We start from the raw sequence: 13,711 nt of genomic DNA on the forward strand, positions 1-13,711 counted from the left end.
CGAATGCAAGCTTAAGATACACTCAGTGAAGTTGTAGACATAGCCGTACATCTGAAATATCAACTCTAAACTTGAATCTGACTTTGAATCTCTTGAAAACCATCCAAACTCAAAGATATTTTAATGGGGCTTTGAGCTTTGTTATTGTAGTGTACATGTAAAACACTTATTGAGAGTTGTCTTTTGGGTGATGATGAAAAGTCTGTTCCTGAAGAAATGTTATCATTAGATATTTCATTTCATAACAATGAAAGTATTAATCTTTATGTCTTGAGAAACGTCCAGTTTGGGTAGTTGTTTGGTAGATGTCAAAATTCATCTTGCAGATTCCAGTGGTTGTTGTTTTTGTTTTTTTTTGTCCTACTCTGTTATGAGCTGTTGCTATCTTGACCTGGACATATGGCTGGAACTTACTAACATCTTAAACCTGCCATTTTCTGAAGAGTTGCACAACTCCCACTGTGTCATATTGATAAACTGGAAGCTTACTGTAGCTAGTTTTTTGGGAAGTCCAAGCAGGAAACATTGAAACCTGCTGATCCAAGGCAATGGGCACTAGGAGTATTTCCAAGTTTAGACCAAACAATTAGAGCAGAGAGGTGCTTACAGACATCTTTTCATAAACCCTGGTCAGGAGAGAACATTTAGGAGTCAGACTTTCCTTGAGCCACTGTGGAGCTTCTGGACAGTGCTGGGCAGGACAGCCACAGGACAACCCAGGTAATCTTCTTTGTAATAAATTGAGTCTTCTCGGGCTCCACTCGTTACACTGTAAGCCATCCATTTCTTGAGCTTTGGGTCTGTGAAATGATGTGTTTAAAGCCCCATTATAGACGAACGCCAGATGATCTGACCTTATTACTTTCAAAATAACGTGTTTCTGGTTCGAAGTTAGGGATCTCCCTTGATGGCCTCGTTATTCTGTGTCAGACACTTTGTCCATTGCAGAGTAAGTGCAAAAGTAATAATGAAGAGAAGATAGCACAGGTTGGCATTGCAGCTTGAGAACTGCCTGTACGTGTAGAAAGGTTTGTGGAAGATTGTGACAAAATATCTCTTCTACAGCGTAAGTGCTGGATACCATGCGTTACTTGTTTCTTTTTTCTTTTCTTTTTTCTTCACCGCTTTATTTAGAGGAAAAATAAAATGAAAATTAACTGAATTTTAAATTATTCTGACGAACTGTGCTGTCTTACCTACACAGATCCATTTTTACATTTTATTAAAATAAAAGGCCCACTGTTTCTGGCATCGATGCTGTTTTATTCCAAGGTTCACTCCTGTCCTCAGCTTCAGCTGCCATTGTAGCACATCAGCACTTAAGCTGACTCCAGTGCAGAAACTTAGTGGGTCTGATTATCTCACCCGGAAATTCCAGAGTCAGCTTTAAATATTTATGCAGATAAATAATTTTTGCTGTTCCTATACAGGATTGACATCTTCAAGTATGTGATATATGGCGTAGCAGCTGCTTTCTTTGTATACGGCATTTTGCTGATGGTGGAGGGATTCTTTACAACTGGTGCCATCAAGGATCTCTACGGGGATTTCAAAATCACCACTTGCGGCAGATGTGTCAGTGCCTGGGTAAGTGGTTAAGAAAGCTTTTGTACTTACGACAATCCCAACGCGTTTTGTACGTTTGTAGTGCCTTGTGATGTTTGGGGTTTGTTTTTTTGTTTCTTTAATATTTTCTGATACTTCAGTTTAGCGGTTAAAAATTATAGCAAAAGAGAATAGACTGGTAGAAATGTTCTTTATATTATATATCCTATGTATATATTAATCACTAAGTAACTCTTCCTACTTAGGAGCAATCAATTCCACTGGTTGAATGGGAAAGCTTATTCTCAGCAACATAAGCTGTTTGGGACAGGACTAAAATTGTGTAATACCTTCAGTGGTGCTGGGCAAGAAATATTTTTCCTAGTAATATTTTCACTGTTATTTTAGAAATCTTGCCTGCTCCTCTTTGGGACAAGCTGAGACCTGTCATCAGCTTTTGTTTTGTTTTTAAATGGCAAACAGCCCATTATTTACTCCGATGTTATCTCTGATTTGGAGAGACCATTCATTTATGACCCTGGGAATCCTAGATTCAAAAAATGCTGATCCTGGGAGTCCTAGATTCCAAAAATGCTGATTTGTACTGGGACTTAAATGGAGGTTTCTTGTACTAAAATTGCTGACCGTTTGAACTGCGATTATTTTAACATCGCTGTTCAGTATCAGGTAAGTAACTAACTTTTTTGGTATTTGACTTTTCTGGACACTTGGTCGCTGTTGGAGTTGGAGAGTTCTGCAGACACCATCAGTATCAACAATCATATTTTCTAATGAAAAATAAATGATTAAATACAGCCAGGTAGATCTGTGTGTTAAGGTACACCTAATGTTATAGTATATTTACAATAACTGACATATAAAATAATAGTCAGCGAGGGTTTCCCATTGTACCCTCTGACAAATGTCAACATTTATTAAACTGCAATACAGACTAGGAACAAATATAGGCAATGGAGAGTATCTTCCAGCCATTCTAAAGACTATCAAAACTAGTATTTTGGATATCCTGACGTTTAGGGTTAAACTGAAGACAGTTAATGAACGCATTGGAAATTGGGCAATAAGGTGTGTATGCCATCCCTATGTAGATGTAACATGCTCCACAGTAATGCTGCTTTTTCATCTTGTTTTTTCTTTTGTTCCTGTCAAATGTCATTATATGATTTTGGCACTTTGACTAGGTATTGTTTTAAAGCCTTTAAATGAATATATAAATAAAGACTGGGAACATTTTAAATAAAGAGCAACCGTTGCTTATACCAGCACTGCTTTCATCTCCTGGAAAGAAATCTCTAATCCATATTCACTGAGAACCTACTAAACTAGTTCAAATTCTGTACAGAGCAGCAAATTCTTCAGAACGTTATTTTTTTTCTTCACAGCTCCCACAAATGCCTGTCCTCAGTCCTGCATCAGAGCAGCACTGCATCCTCTCACAGTTTTCGTGCCCTTGCAGTATAAACTGTAATTCTGTAGTACGTGTCTAGAAGAAATGAACAGTTAAACAGCTATTCTGTGGTTAATATCACTGTTGTTATTAAGGAATCGTTAAATGGATTCCTTCAGTGTTTTTCTTTCCTCATCAGTAATTTGTATTATTTGTGTTTCACTTTAAGAACCCTTGGGGTTCACGTTGTGCCGCTAAGGTTAAGGCTGTATACTGTTTATGATCACAATTAAAATAAGCCATCGATTATTTTGAGTTAAATACATCGTTGTTATTATTCTTGAAGTTAGTGGAAGTTTTTTCTTTTCCCTGGAAAAGAAAAAAATCCTCACTTTTATTGCTTGTCTTATTCTGATGATATATCAGTAAGATTGCTATACAAATGTCTGGAGCTATTTTGGGTTATTATTGTGGCTTTTGCTTCTGTGCTCTAAAGGTTTGAGAGTAAAACAGTACATATAGCATTTTTGTCAATTGAAACTCAAGACCGTTTTTGACTAGGTTTATTTTCATTATCTCGTATTTAAAACCCTTAAGGAACAAATAACAGTTTACATTTAAAAGAACACATTTGGAATTAGAAAATATTCCAGTCCAGCAGTGATATGTTTATAATGTATTCAGTTCCTTGAATCTTGCAATAATGTGAAGAAATAAGTTCTAAGAAGAAGAAAAAGATGACTGGAGAGGTAAATCAAACCTAATCAGTATCCTTGTGTGCCGAGCCCAGATTGTTCTATTGCTATGCAAATTTGCTGTAGTAAATTTTGTTATGTACAGTTGCCAAAATGAGAAAATGCTATTGAAGAGGATTGGCAGATACTACACGTTGCAAGAAAGCTTCCTTCTAAAAAATTTCAAGATAGTAATTTTGTAAATATCAAAATCTAAACTGTCAAAGAGTAAACAGTGGGTTTCTTTTAGCAATACCTTAATACTAAGAGAAAATTACACACAGCATATTTGTTGTTTTGAAGAATTAAAATGACAAAAGTGGCTCCACACCAAAAAAACCTTTGTAAAAATCCAGTTGTGACTGAGATTTCACATCAAATTCACTGATGTCTTTCCAAATACCAGTTTAGTATGTTAAAGTCTGAAAATGAGGTCCTTCTGCTTTACCATTGACACCAATTACTTCTCATTAATATTTTGCATGTGCGTATTTATTATGGCTGTGACTAAGCCTGGAAAATGGAGGGAAAAAAAATCAACAAAAAATTTCAAGGAGGAAAAGCTGACTTAACTTGGTATGGACAAGCGATATTTCTCACTGGAAATCTGCAAAGTAATGTTTGTGGGTTTTTTTGGTGTTTTTTTTTTTTCTTTCTTATCAAAATACTCCTTGAAAAGCAGGCTTTTAAGAAAGAAAGCCAACGTCTACAGAAACTTTTCATGTGCCCTCCCTCACCCCCCTCCCTCTCCCTGCCCAACTCCCTTTCTAGCCCCACACGGGCAAACGGAATGGTTTTCGCCTGAAGTAATGGAAAAAAAAGAAATAGCTCAACAGAACCTTTCCAGTGATTGTATAGCTGATTAATCAGGCTGTGTGAGCGTCCAGAGGCTTCGCAGGAGAGTGGTGTGGGTGCTGCGGGGCGGCGTTGCCTCTCGGGTGGGAGAGGGCCTGTGAAAGTGCCCGTGAAGAGGCTCCTTGGCAGCGTTTTCCGAATTAATTTGCTGTGAAAAGTAAAACAAAAGCGGTAGAACAATGCCAGTCACATTCGGGGACGTGTTTTTCGTCTTCATTTTTCAATGCCCGAACGTGCTTTTAGAGAATTAAATAAACAGTTATATATAATTGTGCTGCAGCGTGATCAGTGAAGAACGGGGGACAGGCCCGAAGCCAACTGTGACACTAGTTGTATATTTGCGATTTAATACCCTTCCTATTTATCGTCAGCTCGCTCCATCATGGAGAGCCTCATTTACACCTCGTTTGAGAAGGTCTGCTTACAGAGTCAATAAGAAAATGAAGAAGGAAACACAAATGAGGCTTTTTTTTCCTTGAAAAGTTTCACTCTTATGAAAATTCTATGCCATGAAATGGGAAAGCAGTTCTTTTTATTTCATCAGAAAACGTTGGATAAAGATTTCATCCTGGAAGTTGTATTTATATTTCTTTGTACCTCACCTTTTACAAGAAACATGTTAAGGCTGTAGAGGAAGATGTTTTATATTCTAAGTTGCATTGACTATTATATCTTCTATATCTTTAGTATTTAGGAACCTTTTATTTTAATGGGTGAAAGGGATTTTTCTGCCTTTGAAAATTATTTTGGCTACCTGAATGCCTAAGTGCTATTTGACCCGTGCTGCTTGAGTGCTTAAACTAAAACTTGAACTTTCCAAACTGTTCCCAGGTTTTATTTTGCAAGAAAAACCACGGAAGCTTTGCAAATGCTTTGAAAAACCATCTGTAAGAGAGGTGAACTTGTCACTGCATCTTGCCCCTACCAGACCAGTTCTTCTCGAGGCGGTGAAACTGCGTCGTGTTGACCTTTGGTTCTTTGTGTAACAGGAGGACCGGAGTTCAGTGCCGGCTCAGCTGGCTCTCCCACCCAGAAGAGATGCATCACTTCTCAATGCTAGAAACGAAGCTCTCCTTTCTGAAAATCAGATACCCTGTCTGGATATTCCGGTGGCAAAATGCTGAGCTGACAGAGGGGTCTTCCTCCTGATGGGCTACTGCTGCCTCTGAGGAGCACAGGATGCTTCATACCACTGCTGCTTCATTTATGAGAAGTAAAGAACCTTCTCTGCAAGACAGCAGATGGACTTATGGGTTTAGGATCTCTTAATCCAATCTTAAATAAGGAAAATATCTACCAAAACTCTTGTCCCGGTGAATGTTAAGTAGCGAATGCCATCAGTGGTTTCAGACACTGATGTGGGAAATGGGGGAGATTCGTATGGGGGTCCGACCTTTCAGACCACACAATTAAAAACGAGAATCGTGGATTATTGCCGCAAATGACCCAGAAGCTGGTGCAGAAGTTAATTTCAGCGAGAATATATTGCGACACAGATATGTCCCACCTAACTAGGAATGTCGCTAAGGTTGTCGAGAGAAGAGCTCCTTCAGGAGTTAAAGGAGAGAGAGGGTTAGCGAGACTTTCTCAGATGAGCTGAATTTTTCTGCAAAGAGAATAACCCTCAAGTCTCTTAAGTTGGTTCTTTTACATTAAGCACTCCAGCCAAGTATCTACATTTAGTAGGATGTATCCTGCTCGGCCCCTTTAACTGGCGTTTGGGTGGATAACATTTGCTATCTAACCACTGCTGGAGTTAGCAAATAAAATAAAACATATTAATCATTGTACAGGTTTCTGGAAGTCATCTTATCTCTGGATACTAGACCTGTGTTGGAATCTTTTTAGAGGACTGGGTTCCTTGTAATCTTCTGTGCCCCTTCTTGAAATAGGAAGGACAAGACGAGGGCTTGCAATGCTTCAGAACTCACTGGGGGCGTTAAGGGAATCCCTCATCTTTATGCCATTACTCTCGCAACTACTTAGTTAGTATACATACAGTTTCTTCAAAAGAAAGAAGAATGGAAGTCATTACTTTTTTTTCCCCCTCTCTTTGCGATACTGTTAGAAATCTTCTGCAGGCGGCTTGGAAACTGTTTTGTTTTCTATTTCTAGATGCTGACTGCACTTTTGATCTGTCTTCTTTCTGTAATCTGGCCGGGTTGTTTTGTTTTTCTTTATTTTAGACTTCCAGATTTTCTCGCTCAGGGATATCACACTTACAAAATCATTCTTTCGTCTGATCACTCCTCACATAACTTGCCATGTGTTTTATACACAGCCCTTTTGTTGACTGCAGTGTTCATTGCTTCCTTTAATAGCGGAGTGTGCCAGACATTGTGATGTGCCTCGCCAGCAGCTTCTCAGCTTCTCTCGGGCTTGCTGCTCACTGACAGAATTTGTAGTGCTGCTGATAAACTGGACAAAATGTTTTTGCTTCAGATTGTGCCGTAAGTGTGTCTTTCACATCGAGGACAGAATTTTTCCTTGGCATGTAAGCTCAGTGAATAAGCAGATTTTTTTAACGAAACTGTTTTCTGACAGTGTGCTGTCATACATCTCCAAAGTATGCTCGACTCTGGGAGCCGTTACGCTTTCTCCACGGGCTTTACCTTTCTATTATGAACCACCACAAATCGTTCAAGGTGATAGCTTTATTTCCCCCAGGTTCAGGTAATCCTTCTCAGTTTTAACTTGAACGCTTCATCAGATGATCACAGTTTTCCCTGGACCTTGTTCTCACCTGGCTGCCTTATTCTTTTTCACTGCATCTAGACACCTTACTCTTTTTATAGTTATTTAAACCTCTGAAAGTCAATGGCATTATCATAAACTCACAGTTTTATGATCAAAGATGTGTCTTTTACCCAGTCCCAATGGTTTCTAGCCTGCTTGTTTTTTTCAGTTCGCCCACTTGAAGTTGCTACCCCCCAAATCCACAGAAACCGTATACAGCTTTTTTCTTTTTCGTATCAACTGCATCTTCCTATTGATGCCTTATAAATTCATAGTTACTATTGTAAATGTTTTTTGGTATTGCGTGCCCAGGAAGGAGGGAAACTTGTAAATTTTTCACCTCACTGCTTGTATCCTTTTCTTCACGCGTGATGATTAGCATTCAAGTTTAGCTGGTTACACTTAGCAAACCAGAGTATTTTTGTCAATACTTCTTTCAGGTGAAAAGCTTGAACATTTTTAGCATCCCCTGGCTGATTAAAATCCATGTTATTGGCTTTCACTGCTTGGCAAGACAGCAAAGGAGAAAGGGAGTCTGTACCCCTTGATTCTCTCATAGGCTTCTCAAACCCCCTTAAGAAAAATCAGGAATGAACACATGCTCTTATTTTTGAGAGCCAAGCATTCAGTTTGAGTGACGCATCTGTTTAGAGAAGTTATGAGTCTTCTTTCTGCTTTCTAGTTTAAGCTTCACTTTCCTGTTCCCAAGTATAGACCGTGCAAACTTCTCGAACAAAAATCACAGTCTTGGCAATGCGAAAAATGTAAACAATCTGTATGGCGCAGTCTTTTCCCAGCTGAGTGTTAGCTTTTGCTGTGTATAGAACACTTGTCATCACTGAAAACCATTAAAGTAGGGATCAGGTTTTTTTTATAAATAGATTATCAGCAATTTGGAAGCAAAATACCAGGAAAATTCACTACTAGGACCTGCCTACGTTGGCAGGGAGTGGGTCATGATAGAACTGATTGCTTTTCAGATTTTATGTCTTTGAATTGAATATTTATGTGGCATGAACACATGAAAGAGCAGTATTTAATGAAGATATCTACTCTTTTTTTTTTTTTTTTTAAAAAAAAAAACCCACAGTTTTTAAACCAGAGTATTTATCTGTATTCACATCTAAATACAAACCCAATAGTTTAGCTGTATTCCCGGAGAGTACATCGAGGTGTTAGAAACACCACCAAAAAGAAAAACAAAAGGAGGAGGAAAACCTTGAGAATGTGAAAATATAAGCATGTACGTTTTTAGAAAAAGTAATTCCTATCTGGAAGATTACAAAATTCTGCTGCTGTTAAATAGCAGATAAGATCCAATGCTCTCTGTAGGACTTCAGAAGCCTGTTGGACTACAAAAATTATAGTCTTGTCTGGAGGTCATATAAAATAACTAACGCTAACAGCTTTAAGCAGCAGTATGCTAAAAACCCATCAACATTCTAAAAAAGATTCAGAAATAACTAATAAAAAAAATTAGTATAATCAGTTCATAAGGAAGTACCGAAAAGACTCTTTTATAATCTTCAGGGAAAACCTAGTCTTGCATCAATGCAAAGCCATCTTCGTCGCACTGAGTATGTTCTGATAGTGAATGGATTTGTTTACAAAGCAAAGGTTCAAAAAATGAATCAATTTGTCAGAGAACCTTCTTTTTGCATTTCTGATACAGCTGTGGAAATCTCCTCCCCCTCTGCTACCAGTAAATCAATTCAGAGTACCTCAGAAAGTAAACAAGCTTTTTATAGGCATCTAAATAGTTACAAAGCAATAGACCTCATGCGTAGAATATTTCAACCTTGAAATACACATTTAAAGGAAATTTAAGAAAAAAATATGTGCAGCTGAAAAGCAGAAAATAACAGTAAGAATTGCTTTTAATTTTGTCAAAATCAGTTTTACATCCATCTCAAATGTCTGCAGAAGAAAAACATTTACAAAAAAAAAAAATACCCCAAACAAAGCAGTTCCATAAAACGATGCTTCAAAATTTAAAATTTCAGGGATTTATTTTTCTGGTAATAGGCTTTAACAATCTAAGGAATGTCACATTATCTGGTATTTAGCTAATGGACAAATTGCAATTAGGGAAACCTGAGAAGTCTGTCCCACTATAAAGAGAAATTTGGACCAATATTGGCTCCTTTTTTTCTTGCCTCTTGAAGCAGTTGACTTGAATGCAAGCCAAGAAGAATCAAGCACATGACAGCAAATAGGATGGCGTGAAATGTATCCATGTTTCAACAAGACTCTTGGAGCTGTGCCTGGGAATATAACATGTCAGAGATAGGATGAACATGTTTTGTAGAGGCAATAATAAATGTCCAACAAGTGATTGTTAGCAATGAGTGCGACATTTTAGACCAAGCAGAAAAGACTTTGTGTGCATGTATTTTCTGTGATATATAGCGCATTTAGAGGTAGTATCAGAACATCATTTTCTTTCTTCCAGCAGCATTATATGGAAAATGAGATAAGTTGAAATACTTTTGCTTCAACTCTTACTTCTATTCAGGAATGAGGCACAAATGTAGGAGGTGCCATTTAGCACGGACACGAGAATGGTAGAGGCCATTTGGTTGTGAGGTACTTAACGCTCCTTCTTAAACGTATTTAGATTTTATACAGCATGTAAGAAGAGGATATGAATACCAAGAGAGGTTGACTAGGGTGGCAAAAGATCATCTGTAACATATTAAAGCGTGGATATATCAATGAGTTTAAAGACCTTTGTATAATTTTTTCGATTTCTCATTTGACCACTTAAGAAGACTTTATGGTTATTGTCCTTGTTTGAGGCCACGACATTTATTTAGATTTAAATAAATAAGAATAGTATTGCTGGTTCTAGATAGGCTAACATTTTTAATTCAGCAGCAAAGACTGTTTTAGCTTCTGCAATGTTAAAATCCTTCCCAGAGGATGTCAGCAAGTTTTCCATTCTCCAGTATTTGCATATGGGGAACTATACATTGAAGATGCTCTTGCAAAAAACATTGGGAAGAGGTTGAAGTACTTATGTAGAGATTCTTCTTTAAAAGTACAAAAATTGCAAAATTCTGTGGGATGAATTCTGAACCTTCCAAAAGTAAAAAGAACTAAGAAGCTATAGGGTAAGAATACAGATTGTGAGCAGGAACAAAAGACCTAATATTTACACTAATCTTTTCTAAAAATGCATTGATCAAAGGAGGTTACTGGGTCTGGACTATAGATCTAAGGTGGTAGACAGAACCTTGCATTACAGAAAACATGCAAATAAACAATAGGTCTGAGGTAGGAACACTACTGACTTCTTGTAAACTGCAGGAAGAACTATGCACTCTCAGTACAACTTCACAAAGTTCAGCATTTGAGAAAATATGTGGTGGCTGCAATGGATAAAAAGAGTATGTAAATGTGTTTATGCAGAATGTGCACCAGGTAAGGAGACAGTATCATTAACTCGGAGGAATTTCTCCTAGGAAAAAGGGACGAGACGGAGGCAGAAGCCTTGAAAGCCAAAGATAATTTATGAATTTAAAGCTGGGCAAATCGCTAAAGCTAGATATGTTCTTATTAGTATTGAAATCAAATCTATAGGAGATTGAATGTGAATGTGACGTTAGAGAGACGGGGCAATTCAGGAAGAAATTGAAAAAATCTTCCTGTTCGTGCTTCTGAGTTGCCATCGGTTAACACACAAGGTTTTGTTCTGCTGCGCGGTTGGAAACCAGGACTACACAACGCACTGCGGAGGGCCGGTGCCTCCCAGTTATTCCAGTGAGAGACAGCCAGGCCCCTCCTGGTGTCATGTTCAGGTGATGTTCTGCACTGGCAGGCTTTCCCAGGGCAGCATAGGAGGCTTTTGGCAGGATGGAGGTATGTGATCTCTGTAGATGCAGTCTTGATCTCTGGTAAAATTTCTGAGCCTGCGAAGAGGTGTGGAAGGAACCTCTTAGATCATCAAGCTGAGAGTAGACAGTGAAGTTTTGTGTGTGTGTCATAGGGTAATAAATCTAGATAAGATGTTAATGCAGCAGAGTGTACGTACGTCATCTTACAACTCCCTGGGTTAAAAGCTCATGTCACGGAGTTCATATAAAATAAATAGATGACCACATTCAAAGGAAGTGTCTGTGTAAGTACTGAGTGGTTTGGAACAAAGATAAAATTACCCGGCAACATGAGGTTTCCAGACTTAAGTTTCGTTCAGGCACTTCTGAACTTCTTGCTATGTTTCTACATTTATTTATTTTTTTGGTAGTAAGCAGCAGTGTCCTCATTCAATAAAACAACTGGAGTGTACTTTGCTTCCATTTCAATCCATCTCTGCAGTAGCAGTACCTTTTAGATATGATTTCCCTGTCTCTGTCCCCAGGGTCACTGAAGCAGTCATACAATGTTTCTTCAGGGGTATTAAAATATTTACAACAAAACTAAAAGAAGAACAGTGTTTGAAATTTAATGAATGTGCTTTTCATGGGACAAGTACCCATAAATTTTAAAAAGAAAGCGGTAACTGAAATCTTGATCTTATTAAAATAGATAGATTTGGGTAACGTTTTGAGTGGAAGGAGGATTTCAACCAGCTATGACCACCAGCTGTATACACACCATTTTAGAACATGCTCTGGAATCTCTACTTCCCGATATTTATCTGCACAACAGATTATATAAAAAAATCTTTCCAGAAGTGTTGATGATTTGCTTGCTTTAATAACGTAAAATTCAGGAAAGCCATGGCTGGCAATGAAAAGCGTATGAAATCCAGCAAGAGGACTTTACCAGCCATGGGGTTGATACAAGAAATTAACCACTATGAAAGTTAAAGATTTGTTTTGTTCAAATAATTATTTACCTGAGCTATTCTTTCCCAATGCGAACTGAATATTGATTAGTGAACTTCTATCTTCATGATTTGGTAGATGACTTTCACTGTCACCTATGGTTTGTTTCGGGTTTGTGTTTGGCTTCTTACAGTGAAAACTGAACTGATCAGAGAAAGCAATTTTCACTACCAACGCAATACATAACATACCAAAGAACGAACTGTGATGCCTCTTTAAGATGCTGTACTGCTATTTCATGAATCTTTGGCTTGTCACGTAGCAGAATGCTACTTCAAAGGAGAAAGATCCCTTTGAATCTCAGGAGATTGAGTTCTAAATTTAATTCCTGGAGTGAACAGGCTCCTTAAGCATTTCATGTAAGGTCTCTAGAGCAGAGAGGGAAGATTGTAATAGCAGAGAAAATGATCTAAAAAAAATACTTTAGTCCTTCACCTGTGGTTTTAAAAAAAAATAATTCACAATGTCATTCTATTATAACAAGAATTTATAAGCTAACACCTCCCATTGCTAGAAACTAATAACTTGTGCAAGGTTTACCTTTTGCTTTTTACTGCTCCTACAGCATGAAGTGTTTTATTGCCGGGACCACATTTTTGTGGTTTGCTTCACTGGTACCACTGATAGAAGTTTCCAGGGATAACTCATAGCTACCAAGTGGTTTAACATGAATTTTTGCATTTTAGTTATTTTCACATGAAGCAAATGTAATTTCTCTATTTTCCCGCCTGTCTTCTCGGTGTTAGGACATGAATTTGGGCATATCATTGGCCTCTGGCTCTTCAGTGAAGTGACTGAAAGGGGAAGAATGAAGTTCTTTCTTTTCTAAAATATGTTTTTAAAATGAAATCAGCATTTGATTCACTTTTTCTGAGATACTCAACCAGATTCATGTTTTTAAAAGAGAATGCCTTCCATAAACAAGCAGGCAATTCTCTCTAAGAGGGCAGCTCTTGTGACTCCCGGCAGCTATCATCTGTCAGATTTCTTCTGCTCTTATTCTGTGCCCAGGGCAGATTATTTTAGAGGCTAATAAACTCGTTTTTTTTCCCCTCTCTCTTTGCTATACCAACGCTTTGTATTACCTCAGTACAGATTTTTAAGCAAGCTTCTCAAGTAAGCAAGGCTACAGAGAATTTCATCTCCACTACAGATCAGAAAATCAAAAGATATTAAATCGGAATTGTAGTGTTCATAGTAAGGCTGATCTTTTTCCTCCATTTGGGGGTAATCGCAGAATAGGAAGATTCCCAAATCTGTGTGGAGCCCAGCCTTAAAACCAGTTACTACGGTTCAGTAATGTAACTAATATAAAAGATTTAGTTCTCCATTAAATTATTATGCATGTACTACACGGAGAGATGTACTAAATTTATTAAACATTCTTTAGTTCAGGAGTTCTAGAAGGTGGCTCAAAAATAAGGCCTCAGCCTTACCTGGTTTTGGCAAACTCATAGAATATCAGCTAGGAGGCTGGTTTTACTCTTAAAGTACATCCAGAATATAGTAATCTGAGAATTTAAAGGCTGTTCTGAGAACACACAGAGAGCCTTCTTTCTTATTTCTTGCTCCTGCTTTAGAAAAATTGAGTACAACTCCTCAGC

General features: G+C 37.8%; 1 protein-coding gene across 1 annotated transcript in view; it reads left to right on the plus strand.

Annotated features, from left to right (window-relative positions):
• GPM6A (glycoprotein M6A) overlaps window positions 1–13,711 on the plus strand; it is a 141,818-nt gene that overhangs the window by 111,312 nt on the left and 16,795 nt on the right. The window contains exon 3 of the mRNA XM_009882010.1: window positions 1,431–1,587. Coding sequence (XP_009880312.1) covers window positions 1,431–1,587 — 157 coding nt within the window. The remainder of the gene's footprint in view (window positions 1–1,430; window positions 1,588–13,711) is intronic.

The sequence above is a fragment of the Charadrius vociferus genome, unplaced genomic scaffold (genome assembly GCF_000708025.1).
Source record: "Charadrius vociferus isolate BGI_N301 unplaced genomic scaffold, ASM70802v2 scaffold141, whole genome shotgun sequence".
Lineage (NCBI taxonomy): Eukaryota > Metazoa > Chordata > Aves > Charadriiformes > Charadriidae > Charadrius > Charadrius vociferus.